Raw genomic sequence first — 26,283 nt, 5'->3', positions numbered from 1 at the left:
CTACTACTACCTTCATGCTTGGGGAAAGCATCTTGATTTCTCAGATCTAGTTTCCTTATCTGCAGAATGGAACTAGTAATCGAATCTACCTCATAGGATTATTAGCTGGGAGCTGAATGCCTATAACAAGCTTAGTCCAGTGCCTGGCACATAGTAATAAGCATTCAATAAATTTTCGATTTAAAAAAGTTTAAGAAAATGGAATCAAGCTACATCTTTTTGTTTGTTTGCTTTGATCACTTAACAGTGTGTCCTCTCATGCCATTTCAAAAAAGTCTTAAAACAGGTTTTTAAATTTTTTTGCTCTGGCACCCAGGCTGGAGTGCAGTGGCTCACTGTAACCTCAAACTCCTGGATTCAAGCAACTCCCACCTCAGCCTCCCAACTAGCTAGGACTACAGGCACACACCACCATGCCCAACCAGGTTTTTGAACTTTTTAAGCAACTATAACCCTCTAATCAAAGTCTTAGGAGGACATCAAATAAGACAGCTAAAAAATGGTATCGTATATTAAGAATTTTAACCTTTTATTATATTTGATATATAGATATCAAAACTGGAGATTATAAAACGACATGGGGAGTTATTTTCAATGGCAAGTGGTTCTGCTGTGAACAGGTTTGTGCATACCTATCTCCAAAGGCCAAGGAAGCTGAGAGGCTGACAAATTCAATTCCTCAGAAAGAAATATTTAATAAGGACTTATGAACAGAAGCTATGTCCTGGTCAGCAGGGAGATGCTTATATACTACAGGAAAAGGATATGCACACTTCAGAAGGAATTTGCCTAAAGGCAGGATTTACAGTAAGCAGTAGATTGAGTAGAAATCTTAGAAGCATTCCCAAAACTGGGGTTAATCAGAAGTCTGCGTGGTAGATTAGCATCCAAGATGGAGTTGGTTTAGCCTCCACACAGGTGAAAAACACAAGATAATTAACTTGGATGTACTTCATGATTATATTAGTAAGGTGGGTACAGATAAGCACAATTTAAAATAAAGAGAATTAATGTTATGGTTGTGGGATTATGGAATTTTTAAAGTCCCTTTTTGTTATTGTTTTTGTGAATTAAAAACAGTCATCTAATTGGGCTTCATTCCAGCATTTACAAATGTACCCATAACACAGACTGTCTCCACATGCATGACTCAACAGTGCCTCACACTCATATGCAGAGCTAAATTCCTTCACTTTCAAAACTGTCCTTCCTTCTCATTTATTTCTGGAAATGACACCACTATACTCATCAGTAAGGCTTAAAAATAGGGTATGGGCAAGCAACTGTGACACCTCCTTCAGCACTTCAATTCATCCTGGTTCCTCAGTGGTCCTCCTTATCTCTTCTTCTCCATTCTCACTGCCACCAGCCTCTTTCAGAGACCCCTTCCAGTTTCTCTCCAGTGCCTTGTGCTGCCCACAGATTAATTTTCCAAAATACATATCACTCCTCTATTCAAAAGTCTTTAGAGGTTTTCCGTTGTTTACCACATATGGCATTCTCCATCTTACACATGTGGCATTCTCCACTATCTGCCTCCATCTTAACTGTCCAACCTCATATCCTACTGATCTTCATTGTGAACTTTAGCTGCATCCAAAGCAGACTGCTTTCCCATTCCTAGAGAGTTTTAAGCCTTTACCCCCAAACCATTCCCTTTGCCTGTAACACCTCTTTCCCTTTACTTTCTTTGTAGAGCTCCTCTCTTCAAGACCCAGTTCATGGGCTGGGCATGGTAGCTCACACCTGTAATCCTAGCACTCTGGGAGGCCAAGGTGGGAGGAGACGTTGAGCTCAGGAGTTCGAGACCAGTCTGAGCAAGAGCGAGACTCTGTCTCTACATATATAGAAAAAATTAGCCAGGCATGGTGGCTCATGCCTGTAGTCTCACCTACTCAGGAGGCTGAGGCAGGAGGATTGCTTAAGCCCAGGAGTCTGAGGTTGCTGTGAACTAGGCTGACACCACGGCACTCTAGCCCAGGCAACAGAGCGAGACTCTGTCTCAAAAAAAAAAAAAAAAAGACCCAGTTCGTAATTAATTTATATATGTAAAAAAGAATGAACTATTGATACATGCAGCGAAATGGTGAATTTCAAAAAACAAGCAAAAAGCCAGAGACAAAAAGAGCATGATTCCATTTATCTAAAGTCCTAGAACAGATAAAAGCTAATCTGTGGTGATAGAAATCAGAAATATTTGCTAGAGGGTAGGGGAAAGAGAACTGACTGGAAAGAAACCTGAGAGAACATTCAGGGGTAATGGAAATGTTCTGTGTCTTGTTTTGGATAGTGGTTCATGGGTGTGTACAGTTGTCAAAACACATCAAACAGAATGCCTAAGAGGTATGTATTTGTTGATTTGTTAATTATATCTGAGTTTTTAAAAATTGCTTTAAAAAAATTCTGTGGTAAACCTTTTAGAAGGTTTCCTAAGTGAAGAAATTGCCTCAGAGCCGAACTTACAACATGTTTTATGTCCCTTTTAGGACACTTCACACATTCTAATTTGTATAATAAATACCACATACACACTCATCTTGCTCACTATACTGGAAACTCTTTAAAGGCAGAAATTACTATTGACATTCATCTTTGGACAGGCCCTAGTCTCCTTGGCTCAGTTCAAATTTATTGGATAAATGTATCACACTGACCCTTTTCCTGTCCATTGTTGGGATGGAATAGCCTGGAAAGACCTGTAAAAGGGAAGATGCAACGACTCATAATAAAGTCAACTTCAAAGAAGTCAAGATTTCTCTTTTTTTACTTGTATCTCTTCTAACTCATTACTTCAGTGAATAAGAAATAATAGTTTTTTTAATCCAGTAGCATATTTTCATTAATCCTAAGAGGTGGTAGTTTGAGAAGTTATTAGTTTTCAGAAAACTTTATGCCAGAATTTTTTTCACTCCCTGCTACTCTTCTTTTCCTAATGCTTATTTTCCCATTATGTTCCAATAGAAATTCTCCTCAATTATTCTGAATAGCTAATGACAGATCCAATATTTCCTTGTTCCCATTTCTTTTAACCTTTAGGAAAAATGTTTCAGTAAAGCTTCACTTATTTGCTCAGGGCAGACTTAATTCTTGTGACACCTATATACGTATGCTAACTTCTGTAAAATTATACTTTAAACTGTGCCTGAAGAACTTTTTAAAATTATGTTTTAAGCCATTTACTTGGGAATAAAAACTAACGTCATAAGTTCACCAGAAATGGCATATATGTGACATTGGTGCCACAACTTTCCCTGTCCTGGCCCATGGCAGACATTACCATCAGTCGTGGCATCTTTTCCATTGAGCCCAGACAGCCTCAAAGTCCTTTTTAGCCTCGGATTCCAGACAGCCACCCTCAAGCTTCAAGGACTTGGATTGGACATTTAAGATTTCTAGAAAGGGCGGGGCCTGGTGACTCAGGCCTATAATGCCAGCGCTTTGGGAGGCCCATACAAGGAGGATCACTTGAGGCCAGGAGCTCAGGACCAGACTAGACAACATAGTGAGATCCCTACCTCTACAAAAAAAAAAAAACTTTCTAAACACTAGTTGGGCATGGTAGCATGTGCCCATGTAATCCCATCTACTCAGGAGGCTGAGGCAGGAGGATCACTTACGCCCGGCAGTTTGAGGCTGCAGTGAGCTATCATGACACCACTGCTCTGCAGGCTGAGCAACAGTGAGACTCTCTCTCCAAAAAAAAAACCAGAAAGATTCCTAGAAGGGTGGGACGGGAGAGGGGTTCCAGGCTGTTACCTTGGTAACTGGTTAGCTGTTACACAAATGAATCATAGCGAAGACAGGGAGAACAATTGAAGATATTTGATTGTTAAAAGATGGAAAACTAGCATCTGAAACGTTAAGAAGAACTAAATTCTCTCAGTTTTATTTCCAGGTATACAGAAGAAACTTAGATCAGGAAACTTGGATATGGTTTCAGCTCTGGGAGTGGTTCTGAAAGATCACACAAATTCTGTGGACCTTAGTTGTTTCCATTGAAACAAATTTGAGCTAAATATTCAATAGGATCCTGTGTAATTCTGAAGCTCTGCAATGCTAAATATAGATTGAATAAAAGACCACATATTTGCAAATTGTACATTTATGAGTTAAGAATATAACTGGGGAAAATAAAAATACAGTGAAAATACTCTCGTTAACACACATGGAAATGGTTTGAAAGACTGCCAAGTGTTATAAACTGTGAGTGTTGTATAAATTCACACCTGCGATGTGAGCAAAATGAAATTTGATTGTAGAAGAATAATGCCATGCAAATTTATCTTCAACCCTGAGTGAGAGGACTTTTTTACTCCCTGTTAATTTTCTACAGTTTAGGTTTTAGATTTGGAAGGGACTGTAGAAGTCAACAAATGCAACCCCAATAGACATACAGAATTTTTTTTACTTCATCTTTGTTTTTCTCTATTAGCACCTTCAAGCCACCATGGCTACTTCATCGGAAGAAGTTTTGCTGATTGTGAAGAAGGTGCGCCAAAAGAAGCAGGATGGAGCTCTATACCTAATGGCAGAAAGAATCGCTTGGGCACCTGAAGGCAAAGATAGATTTACAATCAGCCATATGTATGCGGATATTAAATGTAAGTCTATCCTGAGTCTACCCTATACTAAGGTCTGATGTATGTATGTCATATTTTCTAGTAATTTTATAAAAAGATTGTTTATGCAGTCTTTGTGGGTCTTAATTTTATATCCCAAAAAACCAATTATGTAGAAATAAATTACAAAACAGGATCACTGAATATATACTATATACCTGACCTTTTCACTTACTAATAGAATGTGTGCAGGTTTGTATATGTAAATCTACCTCACATAGATCTACACACATACTTTCTTTTAAGTGTGTTACGTAATACTTCACTGGATAGACAACCATGTATTTAACCAATCCTCTGTTAAAGGACATGTAAGAAGTTTCAGAATTTTGTTATTGCAAACAGTGTTGCAGTGTAGATCTGTGCACTAATACCATTTCAGGGATGTGTGTGCACAATATATCCCTAAAAAGGATTTTTTGTTCGAATGGTTCATCCATTTAAAATGTTGATAGGTGATGCCAGATTGTCCTTTAATAAAATTGTATCATTTAAGCAAGGTATCTAATCTCCGGTTATGTGGCTATCATCTGTTGAGAAGACTCAACTTTATACTGTTGAATATAGATGGGAGAAATATGGAGCATAATGTTTTACATTATTTTTCTTTTTATAATCTTCAAGTGTGAAAGTTGAAATCAAAACCCCTTCTCTTTCCAAATTTGCAAGATTAACTTTGAATTTGTTACCCAGGGTATGGTACTTTGTGGTTCAGTAGTAATTAATTAGCTTGAAAAGCACCAGATGAATCCTCTGAAAGGGATTTCTGCAATTCACCTAAATAAAAATCTTGAATAGGAGAAACCCAAGGCAACCAAGCCCTTGATAAATTGTGGCACCTCAACTGTGACCATTAATATGGATTCATTTATTTCCTGGGATATAAGATTTTTCTCCTAGATAAAATTCAGTGTAGATTTCAAGCAACATGATACCTTCAAAGTTAACTACTGCCTAAGCTATATGATCTTTTGTCCACTATCTTGGTAACAGTACCTCTTTTTAAAACTTTGTTTCTGGCAAGTTCCTGTAAGGGGGGGGAGTATATACCCAAATCCAGAGCTACACCAGAACAGTTTTCCTTTTTAAGTTGAATATTTGAAAGAATTTCGGAAGCCACTGAAAAGTATCAATAATAAATTACTAAGGTGAAAATCAGCAGTAGTTCTTACCATAGCTGAAGTTAGATAGTTAAAAAATTAGGGTGGCTTTTCAGAGGCAGGAGCTAAGGTGGAGCATGGATGAAGTAGTGACCGAGAAAAGGTGCTTTTAGAAAGGAGTGACTGTTTTGGAGGACTGGGATAATGAAACATGCTAGCTGACAGTGTAAATTGCTTCATTATTGCTGCTTTTAGCAGTAGGGTACTTTATCTGTTCCAACTGTTGGTCTGGAATTGTCATCTTCATCGTCAGAGTTTCTGTTTATTTAAAATTTAATAGATCAGATTATGCTAAGGTGAGAGGTCTAGGCAATGTGTCACCCTACCATGAGTCACCCATTTAATGGGACAAAGCCCTCCATCTCTGCTTCCCTTATAAAGAAGAAAAGCACTACTATGTCCAATGAGGCCCATTCTTTAAGAACACAAGTTCTACATTTTGTGGGTACATCTTGGCATTCCCAGCCCTGATTTTTTATTATGAAAATCTTCAAAGTTACAGAAAACTTTAAAGACTGGTACACTGAAAATCTATGTAATATATCCTACTTAGATACTACAATTTTGCCATATATGCTTTATTTGTGGGTATAGTTTTATTGCTTATAATATTATCACACCAAGAATATTTTAATAATAAATAGCCAGACCGTTATTACATTTCCTTGGTTGAGCCAATAATGTCTTTTATAGCTGTGATTTTTTTTTTTTTTTAAACCAGTGTCTAGTCTAGGTACATGTAGTTGTGGCCTCTTCAGTCTCTTTCAGAGTATAGCCTTGGATATCACACATTCTGAACATGTCTGATTGTCTCCTTCTCTGTTGTTTAATTTATTCCTGTATACCTATATTTTTATTTATTTATTTTTTTTGCGACAGAGTCTCGCTCTGTTGCCCGGGCTAGAGTGAGTGCCATGGCGTCAGCCTAGCTCACAGCAACCTCGAACTCCTGGGCTTAAGCAATCCTTCTGCCTCAGCCTCCCAAGTAGCTGGGACTACAGGCATGCGCCACCATGCCCGGCTAATTTTTTCTACATATACTTTTAGTTGCCCAGATAATTTCTTTCTATTTTTAGTAGAGAGGGGGTCTCGCTCTTGTTCAGGCTGGTCTCGAACTGCTGACCTCGAGCGATCCTCCCGCCTCGGCCTCCCAGAGTGCTAGGATTACAGGCATGAGCCACTGCGCCCGGCCTACCTATATTTTTAATAAACTGAAAGATCTAGAGACTTGAGTATAATCAGATTAAACATTTTAGATAAGAATAATATGTAGGTGGTGATGTTTACTTCCTGTTCCATCACTTCGGAAAACACATGGTGTCAGGTTGTCCTGCTTTTAATGAGACTGTGTTTGATCATTTGGTTAAAGTAGTGACACCACATCTCTTGAATATAGAATATATAATTATATATTTTCCCTTACAAAATTAGTGAGTAAGCCATGGGCTGTGTTTTACACTCTTTTGGATCATGACAAGTCATTTTTATTAATGATAATGTTGATTGCAGGCCGCTGTTTCAAGTGGGTTCGGCGGGGGCGGGGGCTGGGGTGCTCCTATCCTAGTTCACTGTTTTAGAAAGCTTTAAGGAAGCCTGCCCTAGTTCAATGGAAACAAAAGCCCACTAATATCTAGCAGTAGAAGCAGTGGGTGAGAAGTGCTGCACATAAAGGCTACTGTAGTGGGAAGCATTGTTAGTAGTGAATTTGTTGAGTGTGCTGTGGTTATGTGGGATTATTTGAGAAGAGTGCATTTCTGCAAAGGCCTGAATATTGGAATAGGTAACTGAAGCCCAAAGGAATCCTAAATCTTCTTAGGAGGAGAAGTAACCTATTGTATGGCAGTTTCCACAGTGTGAGTTTCCTCATCTAACTAGCCTCGTGCTTGTTTTTAGGCCAGAAAATCAGTCCAGAAGGAAAAGCTAAAATTCAACTTCAGCTGGTCCTGCATGCAGGGGACACAACTAACTTCCATTTTTCCAATGAAAGCACAGCAGTGAAAGAGCGAGATGCAGTAAAGGACCTTCTTCAGCAGCTGCTGCCTAAATTCAAGAGGAAAGCAAATAAAGAACTGGAAGAAAAAAACAGGTGGGGGAAAAGAATAGCCTTTTGAAGAGATACTAGATTCTCTCTAGTCTTCTAATAGAGTAATAGCTTGTTACCTCTCCCCTCCCTTTTGCTGTGATACTGTAATGTAGGAAAATATAGGCTTTAATATCTTTACCTCTGTGTTTAGTTTTCAACTTCAGCGTCTTTTCTTTCTAGTTGTATGACCTCTGGACAAATAAGAATGTACAAACCCAGAAGTTAAATTAACTGCATCAAGCCTAACATCTGTTTAGGAGCAGAAGTGAGAGTAGAAGGTGCTAAGGTTCCTTAATTTTTTTTCCCAGTTCTCTGTCCACAGAGAAGATACTAAACTGTTAGAGAAGTGTGCTTGTGAAAAGGAAACCTGAAAGAATTCATACTGTGAAACAGTGAAATGGCATGTAAAATAATGAGAATTTCTTATATGATGAATTATTCCATCACTGACATCTTTTAGGCCATCAGTGCTTATAGCTCCAAATGCTTTTCACAATAAGTTGCTGGAAAATCTCAAGCATATCTCTTCTCTTCCCCATTCACCTTTATGTGTGAAAGGTAATACAATTGGCCCTCTATCCGTGAATTCCACATCCACAGATTCAGCCAACTTCTGATTGAAAATATTTGGAAAAAAATAGCAATATGACAAAAAATAATCCAAGTAAAAAACAGTACAGTATAGCAAACTACCCAACATTTATATTATCTTAGATATTATAAGTAAGCTAGAGGTCACTTAACATATATGGGAGGATGTTTGTAGGTTTATACAAATACAACATCATTTTACCCAAGGGACTTGATTGAGCATCTGCAGATACCAAAGGATTATACAATATGAATATAGACCCAGTGATCTTTGCGTCACTAGGATACAGAAATGCATAAAACCAAATCCATGCCTTCAGAGAGTTTAATCTGTGCTGCTTCAGACTTATCTCCATTTATCTCCACTTCATTTGTTCCTCCAAAAATGTTTTTTTTGCTCTTAATTACTAAAAAATGAACTAAATGGCCTCTCCTGTTCAGTTATCACAAACTAAAACTTGTGTGTTTTAATGTTTTATGTCACTGAAGTCTTTTTAAAATGTTACCTAAATGGTGTTTTATTGTAGAAGTTCAATTATATTTAATATATTCTATCACCAGAATGCTGCAAGAAGATCCTGTTTTGTTTCAGCTTTATAAAGACCTTGTTGTGAGTCAAGTAATCAGTGCTGAGGAATTCTGGGCCAATCGTTTAAATGTGAATGCAACAGATAGTTCTTCCACATCCAATCATAAGCAGGATGTTGGCATTTCTGCAGCATTTCTGGTATGTGACCCTTCTAGATTTCTGAAGAGAAGAAAAAAATGAAAACCCCAATATTTGTGTTAACAGTGCTATTTCTTTTGTAAAATTTAGCATTTCTTTGAAGTATGGAAAATATAATATCCATAGTATTCTTCCAAAATATTTTTAAAATATATATAGTATTTTTAAAATTTATATTTCTACTCAGGAGGCTGACTTGAAGTCAGGAGTTTGAAGTTGCAGTGAGCTGTGATTGTACCACTGCACTCTAGCCTGGGCCACAGAACGAGACCTTGTCTCTTAAAAAAAAATTTATGTATCTTTTTACCAGTTATGTTTTCTTGGTTTTTGGACTTGACCCTAGTATGCCAGAGATCAAATAGACTTTGAGAATGACTATTTAAAAATTGGACTAATACTTAATTCTCCTAATACTTTTAGGGCTTTCTAGTACCTCTTTAATTTAAGATTGTTATATTTTACTTATAATACAAAGTTAAATGTTTAATGACCATCATATTATAGAAAAAGTAACATTTGTAAAATGTATCCAAATAGCCAGGTGCCATGGCCAGGTGCCATGGCTCATGCCTGTAATTACAGCACTTTGGGAGGCCAAGATGGGAAGATCACTTGAGTCTAGCAATTCAAGACCAGCCTGACCAACATAGCGAGACCCCATGTCTATAAAAAATTTTAAAATTAGTTGGGCATAGTAGTGCATGCCTATAGTCCTAGCTCCTGGGGAAGCTAAGGTGGGAGGATTGCTCGAGCGTAGGAGGTTGTTGTGAGCTACATTGGCACCAATGTACTCTAGCCTGGGTGACACAGTGAGATCCCATCTCAAAAAAAAAAAAAGTATGTCATGGAAAAATTGGGAGTGCCTTTCCTGTGGAGTTATAAAATGAAATTCAGTTAGTCTATACTCCAGGGGAACCAGAGCAGTATTTACACATCCAACAAAAATCTGAATGCCATTTGCATGTTTAATATCTTTTTGGGTGCTTAGTAGTGAATTGAATTAGTAAGGCTTTTCCCAAAGAAACCAATCAGTTAATGTTAGTTTAGTTAGTAACCAAAGTTTATGGTGGTTTAGTAACTTTACAAGTTTTACAGTAAAGCTCCACTACCTCTCTGCCTTCAGTCACATTTAAACATGCCTATTCAACCATATTGGACCTCCAAGGAAGAATATTTTACAGGTCACTAAGACAATGAGAAACCAGTCCAGGCTTCTTTGAGCCCTGTTTCTATGCCAAAAGTGAAAGTGAAGGACTTACTGTCTGCAGTTCATTTAGAAACACTTTTTTCCCACCTTTGTCCATTGTCTATTGAGAGCTTAGGCATCTGCCCTGATGTTCTACCTTACTATATGTGTGTGTGATCTTTGTTTTAGGCTGATGTCCGGCCCCAAACCGATGGCTGCAATGGTCTGAGATATAATTTAACCTCTGATATTATCGAGTCCATATTTAGGACCTATCCAGCAGGTAAGAAGAGTCACTTCTTCCAGATGGTTAAAATTTTGGATGAATTCTGTAACATATCAATGAAAAACAAAAACCTGACCATTTATTTATTCCTGATCATGTGCAATAAAATATGTAAAATACTTTACCCAGTGCCTGACATGGACATATGGTAGGTACTAAGAGTAAATAATGTGCTGTCATCAATTCATTGTGTGATGACTTTGCTATTCTTTCCAGCAGTGGTTCTTAAACTTTCTTTAGCCCTCAACATACTGAGTAAGAAGTGCTGAAATGACATGCTACCAAAGCATCAATAAATGAGTCTCTACATAGCACTAACTCAGGCCATCCTTCATACTGCAGCCAGAGTGACCTTTCTAACTCATGAATCATTTCCCATGCAGAAGCCATCCTAAAAGTGTAGGTTACTTGACCCCAGCCCTAGTGATTTATGATGTGCAGCCAAGGGCGAGAGCCAATGCCTTAGTCATTCTTTGCACTAAACAGTACTCTTAAGCTTTGTACGATTCTCTTCTCATTTCCTCACTTGTGCCCCTTTAGTCCTTAGGAAATATATCTCTCCCTCAGGACTCAGGGCAAGCATTGCCTCATTGCTACCTTTATGAAATCCTGACTTGGCCAGGTGCAGTGGCTCACACTTGTAATACCAGCACTTGGGGAGGCCCAGGTGGGAGGGTCAGTTAGAACCAGGAGTTCAAGACCAGCCTGGGTAACATAGCAAGACCCTGTCTCTCCAAAAACAGTTTTTTTTAATTAGCTGGTCATGGTGGTGTGTACCTGTAGTCCTAGCTACTCCGGAGGCTGAGGAGTTCAAAGTTACAGTGAGCTATGATCTTGCCACTGTACACTAACGTGGGAAACAGATCATGACCCTGTCTCCAAAAAAAAAAAAAAAAATCCAGGCTTTGTCAGGCAGATACCTTTTTTGTTTATTTTCAGAGTATTACAGGGGTACAAACATTTTGGTTACATGAATTGTTTTTGTGCCATTTGAGTCAAAGCTATAAGTGTGCCCCTTACCAAGATAGCATGAATCGTACCCATTAGGTGTGAATTTACTACTCCCTCTCTCCCCTCATCCCCCACCTGCTTGGTTTCTGCTCAGTTTTACTATCGTATGTGGACATGAGTGTTGATTGATTAGTTCCAGTTTAATAGTACATCAAATGCCCATCAGTACATGAGTGGATTAATGAAATGTGGTGTATGTAGACTGTGCAGTATTACTCAGCCTTTAAAAAAATGGTGAACTAATACCCTTTGTAACAACCTGGATGGAACTGGAAACCATTCTTCTAAGCGAAGTATTGCAAGAATGGAAAAACAAATACCACCTGAAAGGCCAGGCGTGGTGGCTCACACCTACAATCCTAGCACTTTGGGAGACCAAGGTGGGAGGATTGCTAGAGGCCAGGAGTTTGGAACCAGCTCAAGTAAGAGACCCTGTCTCTACAAAAAAATAGAAAAAATTAGCTGGATGTGGTGGCACATGCCTATAGTCCCAGCTACTCAGGCTGAGGCAGAAGGATCGCTTGAGCCCAGGAGTTTGAGGTTGCAATGAGCTTTGATGACACTGACACCACTGCACTCTAGCCCAGGTGATTGAGCAAGACCCTGTCTCCAAAAAGAAAAAAACAAAAAAACCTTATTTTGTACCAGGAGAATTAAGTGTTGACATTATATGCCAGACACTATTCTAAGTGCTTTTTCTATATTAAATTCATTTAATCATCACATATACTTATGAAGTGGGTGCTGTTATGACTCTCATTTTACAGGTGAGGAAACCAGTCTCTCTATAGAGAGATTAAGTAATTTGCCCAAGGTCATACAGATTGTAAATGGCAAACATAGAATTTTAAACTCAGACTCTGGCCCAAGAAAACATGTTCTTAAACACTATGCTCACTGGAGTGCTGAGCTGATAATCCAGTAGGCATTGAGATCTTCCTTTCCCTACCACCGAACAGTGCCCTGGATTGACATGGTACATAAATAAATGAACAAACAAGCAAACTCAGATCTAAGTCCAGCATTCTTGGTGTTTCTACTATAAGTTCAAAACTTAATTCTCTTGGTGGAAAATACAGTTTTGTTCATCATTTGTTAAGATTCATAGCAACAGTGCCTCACCTGATCTCTCAAGTTGTATTTCATATTTGTAATACTGTGTAAAGTTGAGTGTTTCTTAATCTAGTTTTTGCTACTAGTCTATTTCAGTAATCTAATTTGAGAGATTTTAAGAAATGGAAATTCAGTTTGTAACTATTTCTTACGGTTTTTTTCCACAGTAAAAATGAAATATGCAGAGAATGTTCCCCACAACATGACCGAGAAGGAATTCTGGACACGTTTTTTCCAGTCCCATTACTTTCACAGGGACCGGCTGAATACAGGGTCAAAGGATCTCTTTGCAGAATGTGCCAAAATAGATGAAAAAGGTAACTGTTTATCCCTGACACACTCTAGTATTTAACTTGCTACTCTAGTCATTAAAGCTGTTAATGAATTTTTTTTTAATTTCTCAGATAAGACATGCTGAACTTTTTATTTCATTTTTTTTTTATTTTAGGGTTAAAAACAATGGTTTCATTAGGAGTGAAAAACCCACTACTAGATTTGACAGCTTTAGAAGATAAACCATTAGATGAGGTAAGAAGCAATAAAAGAAGTCATGTGTGAATACAGTTTTTTCCTAGTGTTCAGTATTTTTATAGTTTAAAAATTGCCTTCAGTGTAGGTTTATTTCACTTGTGGGAATGTAAAACAAGCAAAATACTATTATTTGAAGTGATTTATCAGAAGTGCTTTTCATAGCAGTTTGCCATTAAAATTGCCTTAAAGAACTGAAATTTCTGTGTGAATTGCTAAAACTTTTTTTTTCTTTTTTGAGACAGAGTCTCACTCTGTTGCCCGGGCTAGAGTGCCGTGGTGTCAGCTCACAGCAACCTCGGACTCCTAGGCTCAAGCAATCCTTCTGCCTCAGCCTCCTGAGTAGCTGGGACTACAGGCATGCACCACTATGGCCAGCTAATTTTTCTATATATATTTTCAGTTGTCCAGCTAATTTCTTTCTATTTTTTTGGTAGAGACGAGGTCACGCTCTTGCTAAGGCTGGTCTTGAACTCCTGAGCTCAAACGATCCGCCTGTCTCAGCCTCCCAGAGTGCTAGGATTACAGGCATGAGCCACCGCGCCCGGCCTGAATTGCTGAAACTTTTAAAATATAAATTTCTAGCTCCCCTATCAGCAGTTCTCCAGGTAATAATCAGGGCTTAACATGTTATTGAGTCCAGCTTTATGTTCTAGCTAACATTTGTTCTAAAGAAATATGGATAAATATTAACAAACAAGGAAAATAACAAACATCTGTTGATTACTATCTGCCAAACCTTGAGCAATCTCATGACCCTTAGCCTACACAGGTCCTGATATGTTTTAGCAGTCAGACCATCAGGTATCAGCTACCTACCTCAGCATCATGACTGCATACCTACAAATGTATCCAATCACAGAGAAAGAGGTGGTTCCTTCTGTGATCAAGGATAATTTCATCCCTGCCTCTATCTTCTAGGCCAGGAACCTGCCTTCCTCATTTATTCCCTTTACTCTGAATTTTCATTTTCCTGCCCTTCTTTTGACTTCTTTTCTGCTGGCTGTATAAACATGCTCACACCTTCCTCTTTTCCTTCCTTAACTTTCCCCTTATTTTTGTACATGTACTCACCAGGTGAGAAGAACCAATGTTAAAATTTTGTGCTACAATCTAATTATAAACTAACATAAAATAATCCTTAGTGGTCAGGTTAGTCATTTCCTTGATGAAATTCAGTTGTTTTCTTGGTAATTCTCAAAACTCAGTTATTTCCTTAGTGAATCTCAACACATTACAGACAGTCCCTGATGTAAAATGATGAAAAGGCAATGTGCATTCAGTAGAAACCATACTCAAATTTTGGGTTTTCGCTCAAAATTCTTGATAATAACTTTAGTATAGAATTGGCTGTTAGATAATTTTTCCCAACTGTAGGCTACTGTAAGTATTTGATCACATTTAAGGTAGGCTGTGATGTGTTTGGTAGGCTAGGTATATTTTTCGACTTACAATATTTTCAATTTACAATGAGTTTATTGGGACTTAACCTCTGTGTAAGTCAAGAAGTATCTATAGAAACGTGGCCCTCTTTAATTATCTTGAAAAAATGAAGCTTAGTGAACCTTAGAGATACAGCTTAGTATGATGGGAAAAAAATTTTAGTGCATTTTTCTTTAAAATAAAAATGATGGTATGTTGTACATGCACTTTTGTAACTTTGCTCTTCTCTGCTTATCAATATTAGTCCAAACTATACCACAGTTGTTAAGAACATAGACTTTAAAACCAAACTACCTGACTTAGGCTCTGATATTTTTCAACATTTCTAAGCCAAATTTTTTGTGTTCTTTTTGGTTTTTTGGTTTTTTATTTTGTTTTGTTTTTCTTTTAATAAAATGGGGCTAATAGTACTTGGCTTATGGGATTGCTGTAAGAGTAAAAAGATCCTGGTACCTAGTAAGTACTTAATAAGTAATAGGTGTTAATACTATTATTATCTACCTTTTTAAATGCCTGCATAGTATTCCCTTGGTATGGATACGTCAACAGTCCCTTTACTAGAAATGTTGGCTGATTCAGTTTTTCCTTTGGTGCCTCTTCTTCCTTTATCAACTTCTAATTGTCGTAACTGTCACAGGCTGTGGTCTTTGACCTCCTGGATGTATTCTTTCTATTCCATTACTTTAATTACTAATTATGTAATGATGAATCCCAAATAGCCCTCGTCTGTCTTTAACTCCAGAGTTCCAATGCCTCCTTGGTATCTCTCCACTTAGGTATTTCACTGGCATCTCAACCTATCATGTCCAAAATGGAACCTTTGATTCCCATCCTCATAAACCTATTTCTTCCTGAGTCTTTCCTATCTCAGTAAAAAGCATTACCATTTGCCAAGCCAAAGACCTGGGAGTCCCCTTGACTCTTCCCCTTCTTTTATATCTAGCATTCTGTCTATCAACAAGTCCTCTACAATGTATCTCTGATCCATCTGCATTTCTGTTTCTCTGCGGGTACTTATACACTCTCACTTTTAAGCTATCACCATTTTTGGCCTGATTGCTTGCATTAGCCTCCTAATTGATCTTTGTCTGTACTCTTTACCCTTATAGTTCATTCTCCCTTAGCGGTAAGAGTTACAGTATAAAGCAGATCATAATACTCCCATATGTGAAACTCTTCAGTGTCTTCTCGTTGAACTTAGAATAAAATTAAAATTCCTACAAGATTCTTGATTTGATTTGGCCCCTGCCTGCTTCTCAGTTTGGGCCATCTCCACTCACTCATGCCCCAGACATGACAACCTTCCTCCACTTCGAAGTGTTTTCTACCTCACAGCCTTTGTACTGAGTGTTCTTCTACCTGCCCTTTCTAGCTTCTGCCCATCTTTAGATGTCAGTTCTAATGTCACTTCATCAGAGAGACCTTCCCTAACCACCACCCCCATCCAGTTACTTCATCATGTTACCCTCTTTTTTATTACATTTTTCACTTCTAAAAAAAATCTTTTCGTCTTGTTTTACTTGATAATTGCTGCTCAGTCTCCTCTTAGTACAGTGTAGTCTCCAGGAGACTGATTTTGTTATTGTTTATTGGCCTATCCCTAGCACATGGCATATATTAAGTACTTAGTAATTATTTGATAAATGGATGAATGGCAAGGAGTCTTTTTATGGTTTTGGTTTTTGTGTTTTTTTTAACCTTTTTAGCCTCACCAATTCCTGAACCACTCTTCATTCTAGGTATACTGAACTACATACAAACCTGTGACACGATATGCACTACATTGCTTCTATGACTTTATTTAAGCAGTTTCTTTTTCCCTGAAATGTTACTGTCTCCCACGTCTGCCTGTCAAGCACCTGTTTATCTTATGATTCTCCATGAAGCTTTTTCAAACCTAACCTCCTCTCCAGTAGGATTGACCGCTTCCTCTCTCCAGCCCAGCTTCCCATTATTTAGACAATTATTTAGACTCCTGTGGCACAGGGTCTTATCAATTTTGTATCTACAGGGCCTAGCGCATAGCATGCATTTAATATATGTTTAAAAATATTATCTTGTTTAATTCCCCAATATACCATTTTATAGAGCTTGGGAAAGTTGATTACCTTGCCTAGACTAAGGTTAGAAAAAGTGATAAAGCCAGAATTTGATTCTGTATCTTTCTGAATCCGTAGTCTATTTTTACCCCACTGTATTCTATTTCTTTATTTAATGTTTTGCTAACTTGTTTTGTTAACTTGATATAAAATTATTCTTTAAAAAAGAAATGCAGAATTTAAGATTAAGATTTTTTTGTGGTGCTAAAAGGAGATAGTAATATTTTTTAATTTTTTTATTTGTGTAATATCATTGTTTGTTAATGTTTGCCTGGGCCAGGCATAGTGGCTCATGCCTGTAATTCCAACACGTTGGGAATCCAAGGCAGGAGGATCACTTGAGCCCTTGAGCCCAGAAGTTTGAGACCAGCCTGGGCAACATAGCAAGATCTGATCTCTACAAAAAATTAATTAATTAATTAAGTAAGTAAATGTTTGCCGGTAAATATTTGGTGATGTTCATGAGAATTAATAAAGTCCTATCAAATTTTTTCAGGTAAGTGTGTCTTTTATAATAAGAAAATCAGAACCTTATTTTGATTTCTAATCTACTAAATTGTTTCTCACAGGGCTATGGCATTTCCTCTGTGCCATCTACTTCCAATTCTAAATCCATAAAAGAAAACAGTAATGCTGCCATCATCAAGAGGTTTAACCATCACAGTGCCATGGTCCTGGCAGCAGGACTCAGGAAACAGTTAAGTATACATACAAAGGTGCAGTAACTGGGCTTTTCAGGATATCCAGGTGGAGCTGTGGTGTTCTGCTTGTGGTTTTTATTGACTTCTTTTTTTCCTTTGTTTTAAGAGAAGCACAAAATGAACAAAATGGTGAGCCCAGCAGCATCGATGGAAATTCTGGAGATGCAGACTGCTTTCAGCCAGCAGTCAAAAGGGTATGGGCAAAAAATTTGGACCAGTTTTGGGCTCAGGTTTCTCTAAATACCTTTTATATAACTGCAAGTACTTTATATTGCTTATTTCACATGACTCGGTTCTTTTGACCGAGAATTTAAGTGTTTGGCTTAAAGTGTAGAGCGTTATAAAGAGTATTTCCTCAGGTTTGGCTTGCCAGCCAACTTTCCATTGACTCAGTCCTGTTAACCATTTTTATTGGGTTTTTTCCCTTCACATGTACACATACGCATAGATTGTTTTTGTGTGTAATTTTGTTTGCTGGGCAAGAGTATTTACCAGAAACAACATGACAGAAAGAAAAATTAAAGTTTCGTGTATATAATTTAAAAAGAAAGTAAATTGGCCCTCATGTAAAACTTAGCATTTCACAGGTGGAAATGTCTTATTAAATGTTGAAGAACTCATTTGAGGGTGTGGAGAAGTATGGACAGAGTTGGCTATTTGCATATTTCTTCTTTTCCTACGACTTTGCCAAAATACTCTGTCTCTCCCTCCCTAATTATAAAGCTTTTTCTTAGAGGGCAGTCAGTCAATATGTATTAAAATTTTAAAGCTTTATACCTTAATTTTACTTCTGGACATTTATTTTAAGAAAATAAAGATATGTTTAAAGATTTAGGTAGAGATACTCATTACAGTATTATAATAGAGACAATAGCAAGCATCCTGATATCTGTGGTACATTTATACAATGAAAATTGATAAACCGTTATTGATTTTAGAAGATTAATAATATATTGCATCAAAAAGTTCACAGAACAGATTCTGTGATATGGTTTCACACGTGAAAAAGAAGTTTGTGAACTTTAAGAAGACCTCAGTCTGGGTGCAGTGGCTAACGCCTATAATCTCAGCACTTTGGAAGACTGAGGTGGAAGGATGGCTTCAGCCCAAGAGTTTGAGACCAGCCTGGGCAACATAGTGAGACCCCGTCTCTATAAAAAATAAACAAATTAGCCAGGCATGGTAGTGCCTGCCTTTAGTCTTATCTATTCAGGAGGCTGAGGTAGGAGGATCACTTGAACCCAGGAGTTCAAGGTCACAGTGAACTATGATCGCACCATCACATGCCAGCCTGGGCAACAGAGCAAGACCCTGTCTCTAAAAATAAATGAAAGAATATGCTGAATGGTTATCTTTAAGTAAAGGAATTTTGAGTGAATCTTAATTTTTTCATCCATTTCAGTAATTTAATGTTTCTGCAGACATGTATTACCTTTAAAATTAATGAAACCAATGAGGTATTTCTTTTTTCAATTAAACCAAAACGTTAAGTTATTGAAATGTTTGGTAACTGATGCTTTATTTGCAATAAATACTGTTGCTCTGAGTACCCTTGATTCATGGTGTAGGTAGTAAGTTGTTAAAAATTTTTGTTTCTCTGTGAGTTTTCATAATATAAATGCTGTTTGACTTAAAGGGGGTTAGATCTCAAACTCAGTGTAAATTGTAAATACTATAAATCAAAAATGCATTTAATACACATAATCTACCAAACATCATAACTTATCCTAGCCTACCTTAAATTTGTTCACAGCACTTAGGTTACCTTACAGTTGGGCAAAATCATCTAATACAAAGCCTTTTTCATAATAAAATGTTACATATGATACTCATGACATTTCAGAATCAGTGGGAAAAGACAGATTGTTCTACAAATGGTGTTGGGACTGATTAATAATTTAGTAAAAAGAAACTTAGATTTCCTACTTGTTATTCCAAAATTCTGAATGGATCCAAGATATAAGCAAAAATTAAACCATAAGCTGGGTACAGTGGCACTTGGCTGTAATGCCTGCTACTCAGGAGACTGAGGGAGGAGACTTGCTTGAGCTCAGAAGTTCAAATCCAATCTGGGGAACACAGGAAGACCTTGTCTCTAAAAAAAAAAAAAAATTTAAACCATTGGAAGAGGTAGATTTTTTTAATAATTAAATCTGGAAAACACCAAACTGGAAGAGAAAGTATTTACAACACATAAAATAGAAGACTATTTCCTTAATATTAAAAAATGTCTTATTTTTTAAAAGTACTCAATGGAAAAATAGCAGAAGGCATAAACAGGAATTCGTTAGGGGGAAAAAATAATAAAATATAAACTCACCTATCAGATTGGCAAAAATTGAAAGTTTGATCAGAGTGTAGGAAAACAGGTACTGTGTGTTTGAGTGGTTGGTAAGAACATTAGTTCAACCATTTGTAAGAGAGTCATCTGTAGGAAGTGAAGCTCATGGTGAGAAGACTTCATTTTTTTACTGTCTGTACAGTTTTATTTTTCTGTCATATTCATTACTTATATAAGAGTTACTGACAAAAAGTACTCTGTCAATAATTACAGGCTAAGTTACAAGAGTCCATTGAATATGAAGACCTGGGAAAAAATAATTCCGTAAAAACAATTGCACTAAACCTCAAGAAGTCAGATAGGTAAGTATGGTTGATATTAAGCAGAACAGTTATGTAACACAATTCCAAAATATATTCTGGAAGTATAGCACTCTTGTTTTAATCAGTTTGTTACCATAAAAGTACAATGTCCTTTTTTTGAAAAAATTTACTTTATGCATCTCAGGAAAGCATTCTAAATGATCAAAGCCAAGAAAATAAATGTTGGATCTTTGTGCTGTTTCTTTGTTATTGCCCTTATGGGAATTATCTATTTGTTTTATTGAAGTCTCCTTAACTATAGTATATAGTATCATTTTTTGCCTTGAGGGAAACATTCTACTTGCTACTAAAATGTTGGAAAGACAAATATTGAGCATCTTTACTGTGGGATTACTAATTTCTTCTGTGCTAACCTTCAGGTATTACCATGGTCCAACTCCAATCCAGTCACTACAGTATGCAACGAGTCAGGACATTATTAATTCTTTTCAAAGTATTAGACAAGAAATGGAAGCTTATACACCCAAGTTAACTCAGGTGGGTAACTTGTATTGTTTGAAGACCAGAATTCCCACAATTCCTTCCTCAGTTTATGAGCACAACCAGTTTGAACTATACAACTAGTATTTTAATTGGGCTTAAAAACATGTATTTGCTAAATAAATTGAAAAAATCAAGATGTAGGGAGAAATAGTGTTTAAAATGTCCTACAAGCATTTGAAGATAAAATGATAACAAAAAATAAGATAGTGAGTTTTGTGATTGCTGATCTTTTTCCTTCTATATGTACTCAGTTTATTGGGAAAATCTCCCAGATTTCTAAATTCTTTCTGCCATCATTCTGTAGATATACTGCATGACCTCAAACTCAGAATATTTATGACAGAGCTCATTTTTCTTACCCTTCATACTTAAGTTGATTGGCAAGTTCTGTTAGTCCTTGAATACTATTTCTTGACTCCACCTTGGTTTAAGCAAAACTGATCAATTTTCCACAATGCTGCAGTATGTTATCTTTCTAAAAGCATATATTGTCTCATCCTGCAGCTTAAAAATGTTCACTGCCTCCATCTATTGCCATAGTAACAGTCTTGAGTGCCTTGTTTGGCATGTAAGACTCCACAATCTGGCTGTGGCCCACTTCTTCAGTCTCCTCTTCAGCTGCAGTCTCCACCAGTCCCTTCCACGTGTAGACAGGCATTCTGTACTCCAGCATAGCACACTAAGCTGTCCACAGTTTTTTGATCACATATTTCCTTCATGCTTCCTGTTCTTTCACTTATCCTTTGTCTGTTCTTAGAATGCCCTTAACCCTGTTTCTGCCCTTGAGAAAGTAATAATGATTCAAGACTCAACCGCACTTTCATTGCCTTTGTAAAGCAATCCTCAACATGCACAGGGAGGAATTAGTTTTTTTTCTTTTCTCTGTTTTCATAAGCACTGAGGCACTGAGTACATGCCTAGATATTACAGTGCTTATCATACATCAGGAGTTACTTTTTTACTTTTGATTTCGAAGTAATCTTAGATTTTACAGAAACTTGAAGAAAAAAAAAAACGATTCACTTTGAGAGAAGGTTACAAGCATAATAACCCTTTACCCCCTAAATATTTCAGCGTGTATTTCTGATCTTTGTCTTTCATGACCTTGACATTTAAAGAGTATAAGCTGATTTTTTTGTGGAATGCCCTCAACTTAAGTTTCTCTAATGTTTTTTTATGACTAGATTCATATTAAGCATTCTTGCCAGGAATATCACAGAAGTGATGTATCTCCTCCTTGGTGTGATTATATCAGGAGGCACATGATTTGTGTATGTCCTAACTTGTGATATTAACTTTGATCACTTGTTGAAGGTAGAATCTTCCTGGTTTCTCAAGTTTCTTGTCGGAAGATACTTTATTTTATGGGTGATAAATTGTTGCTATCATTTTTTCTTTCTTTAGACTAAGGTATAATTTATATACAGTAAAATTTACCTTTCTTAAGTCTGCTGTTCTCCAAGTTTTAATAAACACAGTATGTAACCACCAGCACAATCAAGATTTAAGAAAAATGGTTCTGTAAACCCATAAAATATACCCATGCCCCTTTGTAGTCAGACCCTTCTTACACCCTTCCCACTGGCTCCTATGTCTTTCTGACAATGTCCCCATCATTCTTTGACCCACCCCCATTACTTTATGGCACAATAAGAGATATTCCAGGCTTATTTTATATTTGCCCTCAGGCATGGAATCTTCTTTTTGGTGCTGAGTGGGTTTAGAAACCAAGATCAGGGCACTAGGTATACTCATTGCTATTGGGGTGTCATTGCTACTGGTATCATCCTTTCAGCAGACAGAGTTAGGAAATATATATATGTACATAAATGCACACATAACAAATTTAGGATTATTTGACCACTTCTTTCCATCTAGACTGGAGTTGTTCAACATCGGGCCCTTGGGCCCAAGTAAGACCCACATTACTTTGTTTTTTTAAGAGACAGGGTCTTAACTGTGTTACCCAGGCTACATATAGTGGCGTGAGCACAGCTCAGTGCAGCCTCAAACTCCTGGGCTCAAGCAATCCTTCAAGCCTCAGCCCCCTCAGTGGCTGGGACTAGAGGCACATGCCAACACGCCTGGGTAATTTTTTAATTTTTTGTAGAGATGGAGTCTCACTGTGTTGCCCAGGCTGGTCTCAAACTCCTAGCCTCAAGCAGTCCATCTATGTTGGCCTCCCAAAGTGTGGGGATTAACAGACATGAGCCACTGCACCAGGTCCCCACGTGACTTTTTTAAGCTATAGTCAGTCTTACACATTTAGCTTCTTTCCTCCTCTCCTACCGAAGAAAAAAGTTATTTCATTATCTGAGACACATGATTTGAGTCAGAAAGGCCCAATAGAGAATGCAGCTGGTGGATAGTCAGCAAATTCAGCAATCATTGAAGCTACTAATTATATTATGAAATTTATGACAAAAGGGAAATAGGAATAATGTGAGCTCCCATGCCCCCTTGGCTCATGGTTGTCCCATGCTGTACTTTTACACCAAGTTAGAAAATACTTTTTAATCCAATCCACATGCTCATGGATTTCTCCTCGTAAAAATGCCATTAGAAAATCAAACACGGCCGGGTGCGGTGGCTCATGCCTGTAATCCCAGCACTCTGGGAGGCCAAGACGGGAGGATCACTCAAGGTCAGGAGTTCGAGACCAGCCTGAGCAAGAACGAGACCCCGTCTCTACCAAAAATAGAAAGAAATTAATTGGACAGCTAAAAATATATAGAAAAAATTAGCCAGGCATGGTGGCGCATGCCTGTAGTCCCAGCTACTTGGGAGGCTGAGGCAGTAGGATTGCTTGAGCTCAGGAATTGGAGGTTGCTGTGAGCTAGGCTGACGCCACGGCACTCACTCTAGCCAGGGCAACAAAGTGAGACTGTGTCTCAAAAAAAAAAAAAGAGAAACCTGAAAGTTTCTCCAAAATCCCATGAGTTTTGAAATTCTGTGATCTTTCAGCCACAAAGTCAGTAACTTATCTAATAATAGCACATGCTGGTTTGGCAATGGCAAAGAGTGCATGTTCAAGTTTATTCTTTGAGTGTTCCATTTTTTTCAGAGACTATACATGTGTGAATATAGTTTTACCCTATGGACCATGTCCTTCTTTTGCAGAGATGGTGCCAAACGATATTCAGTCTGAATTGAAACACTTGTATGTAGCTGTTGGAGAGCTACTTCGGCATTTCTGGTCCTGCTTTCCTGTTAATACACCATTCCTAGAAGAAAAGGTTAGAATCAATTCTAAACACAGCCTGCTATTATGGTAATGACTTACTTAGTGAGGTGTTATTTTGAAATTGAAATATTTTTGAGTGTTTATTATGTGCTAGACCCTGGAATTAACTATTATGCATACATTATTTCATTTAAGCCTCTCAGCATCTTTATGGAGTAGATACTGATTCTATCCATTTCATTGGTTAGGAAACTGAGATCCAGACCAGTTCCATAAATAATCATATAGCTTAAATTTGTATCTACTTCCCAGCCATTGTGAATAATTAAAGAATAGAGACCCAAAACAAATCACATCAGCAAAATTATTTATATCTGATACATTTTTTAGAGATAGCAAAATCCAAATGAGTACTGACAGCAAATACAGCAATAGATGTTTACATTAAAACTCCTTTAACCAATTAAAAGATAATTGACAAATGGAAAAATACAGCATTAATAGTAACAATAACTTTATAGACTACACTTAAAAATAATGATTAAGAAAAAGATAAATACCTTATTAACAATAGGCAAAAGACTTAACAGCTCACTGAAGAATGCAAGCAGGGCCAGGCACAGTGGCTCATGCCTGTAATCCTAGCACTCTGGGAGGCTGAGGCGGGAAGATTGCTTGAGGTTAAGTGCTTTGACTTCAACATTCAAATAGAATTTCATATTTAGAAATAAATAAGGAATATTATTAGGAAACAGTTAAGAATGTAAATATTTAGCTATAGAGATATTTTACCACTGTCTAACGTAGGAGAGGTGGAAATGGCCTAAATATCCAAAAGGGATTGGTTATAAGAAGCATTTGGTATATTTATACATTTAAATACTTAATTCATTTTAAATAATGACTTAGATGAGTATTTTTGACTGAAAGATGTTCACAGTAGTGTTAATGATGATCTCCGAGTGGTGGGATATAATAGGTATGTTTTTATTTTTATTATTTTTCATTTTTAAAAATTTTCTACAGCAAAAGTAGCCTTCATATGTGGAAAATAGTGTTTATCTCTTGGTCCCTACAGCTTTGAGATTTCTCTGTAATTCATTGTTTCTCATCTTTTTTTAGGTAGTAAAAATGAAAAGTAATTTAGAACGATTCCAAGTTACAAAGCTCTGCCCATTCCAAGACAAAATTCGGAGACAGTATTTAAGCACAAATGTAAGGCAACAATCTGCTTTTTTGGCCTGATGTTCTTTCTCTTTATGGCAAAATAATGAAATTAACTTTGCTTTTATGTAAATGAATAGATAACGTCTTTCTTTTCTATTGCTCATAGTGCTGTGTTTTTAATTGTAAAATGTGTCATGTATTCAGAAGAGAGTATAAAATACATATATATTTTTAAATAATAAAACAAGTATATATGTACTCACCAATCAGGAAAAGTAGTAGAATATTACCATAACCCGTAGATACTCCCTAAGTATCCCTGTTGAGTTGCACACCACTCCCTCCTACCCTCTAGAGATCATGACTAACCAGGCATTTGTGATAATCATCTCATTTTTCTTTATAGATTTACAATATGTATATGTTCTTACAAGTATATATTATTGATTTGGAAAAACTGAGTAGCAAGCACAAACCTAGCATTGTAAGGCAGAATTGGTACTATCTGACAGTAAACCAAATAGTTCTGAGTTCTGTCTGGCTTCAGCTTCCCTGATCGTGTATAGTAGGGAAGGTCAGTGGGTGAAGTAGTAAGTGAGAAGTGTCACTTTGTGCCCAAGATTTTTAGCAGTTTTTTTTAAAGCAAGGCTAGAGCAACCATACAGAATTTTGTGTGTATGTGTGTTATGCAAGTCTTCCCAGAGATGACTTGGGAAAAATACTACAGTCAAGCGTCAGTTAATGATGGGGATATGTTCTTAGAAATTCATCGTTAGACAGTTCCATAGTGTGAACATCGCAGAGTATACTTAACACAAACCTTAGATGATACGGTCTACCCGACGCTATTGCTTCTAGGTTACAAACCTGTATAGCATGTTACTGTACTGAATACTGTAAGCAATTGTAACACAGTGGTAAATATTTTTGTATCTAAACATAGAAAAAGTACGGTAAAAATCTGGTAGAGAAGGCTGGACATAATCCTACCCCCTCTGGGAGGCCGAGACGGGAAGATGGATTGAGGCCAGGAGTTCGAGACCAGCCTGAGCAGAAGCGAGGCCCCATCTCTACTGAAAATAGAAAAATTAGCTAGGTGTGGTGACGGGCGCCTACTCTAGAGGCTGGGACAAGAGGATCGCTCGAGCCCAGGAGTTTGAGGTTGCAGTGAGCTATGATGATGCCACTGCATTCTACGCAGGGCAACAGAGCAAGACTCTGTCTCAAAAAAAAAAAAA

General features: G+C 37.3%; 1 protein-coding gene across 1 annotated transcript in view; it reads left to right on the top strand.

Moving 5' to 3' along the window:
* Positions 1 to 26,283, top strand: part of GTF2H1 (general transcription factor IIH, polypeptide 1, 62kDa) — a 35,942-nt gene that overhangs the window by 5,703 nt on the left and 3,956 nt on the right. Inside the window, exons 2-13 of the mRNA XM_012654168.1 lie at positions 4,433 to 4,601; positions 7,673 to 7,865; positions 9,015 to 9,180; positions 10,556 to 10,649; positions 12,944 to 13,093; positions 13,225 to 13,304; positions 17,416 to 17,543; positions 17,654 to 17,741; positions 20,102 to 20,190; positions 20,571 to 20,692; positions 23,815 to 23,930; positions 25,001 to 25,093. Of these exons, the coding sequence (XP_012509622.1) occupies positions 4,433 to 4,601; positions 7,673 to 7,865; positions 9,015 to 9,180; positions 10,556 to 10,649; positions 12,944 to 13,093; positions 13,225 to 13,304; positions 17,416 to 17,543; positions 17,654 to 17,741; positions 20,102 to 20,190; positions 20,571 to 20,692; positions 23,815 to 23,930; positions 25,001 to 25,093 (1,488 nt within the window). The remainder of the gene's footprint in view (positions 1 to 4,432; positions 4,602 to 7,672; positions 7,866 to 9,014; positions 9,181 to 10,555; positions 10,650 to 12,943; positions 13,094 to 13,224; positions 13,305 to 17,415; positions 17,544 to 17,653; positions 17,742 to 20,101; positions 20,191 to 20,570; positions 20,693 to 23,814; positions 23,931 to 25,000; positions 25,094 to 26,283) is intronic.

Source organism: Propithecus coquereli, unplaced genomic scaffold (genome assembly GCF_000956105.1).
Source record: "Propithecus coquereli isolate 6110/MARCELLA unplaced genomic scaffold, Pcoq_1.0 Scaffold44, whole genome shotgun sequence".
NCBI classification, from domain to species: Eukaryota; Metazoa; Chordata; class Mammalia; order Primates; family Indriidae; genus Propithecus; species Propithecus coquereli.
The sequence above is the reverse complement of the archived record's forward strand: the minus strand, read 5'-3'. Positions and strand labels throughout refer to the sequence as shown.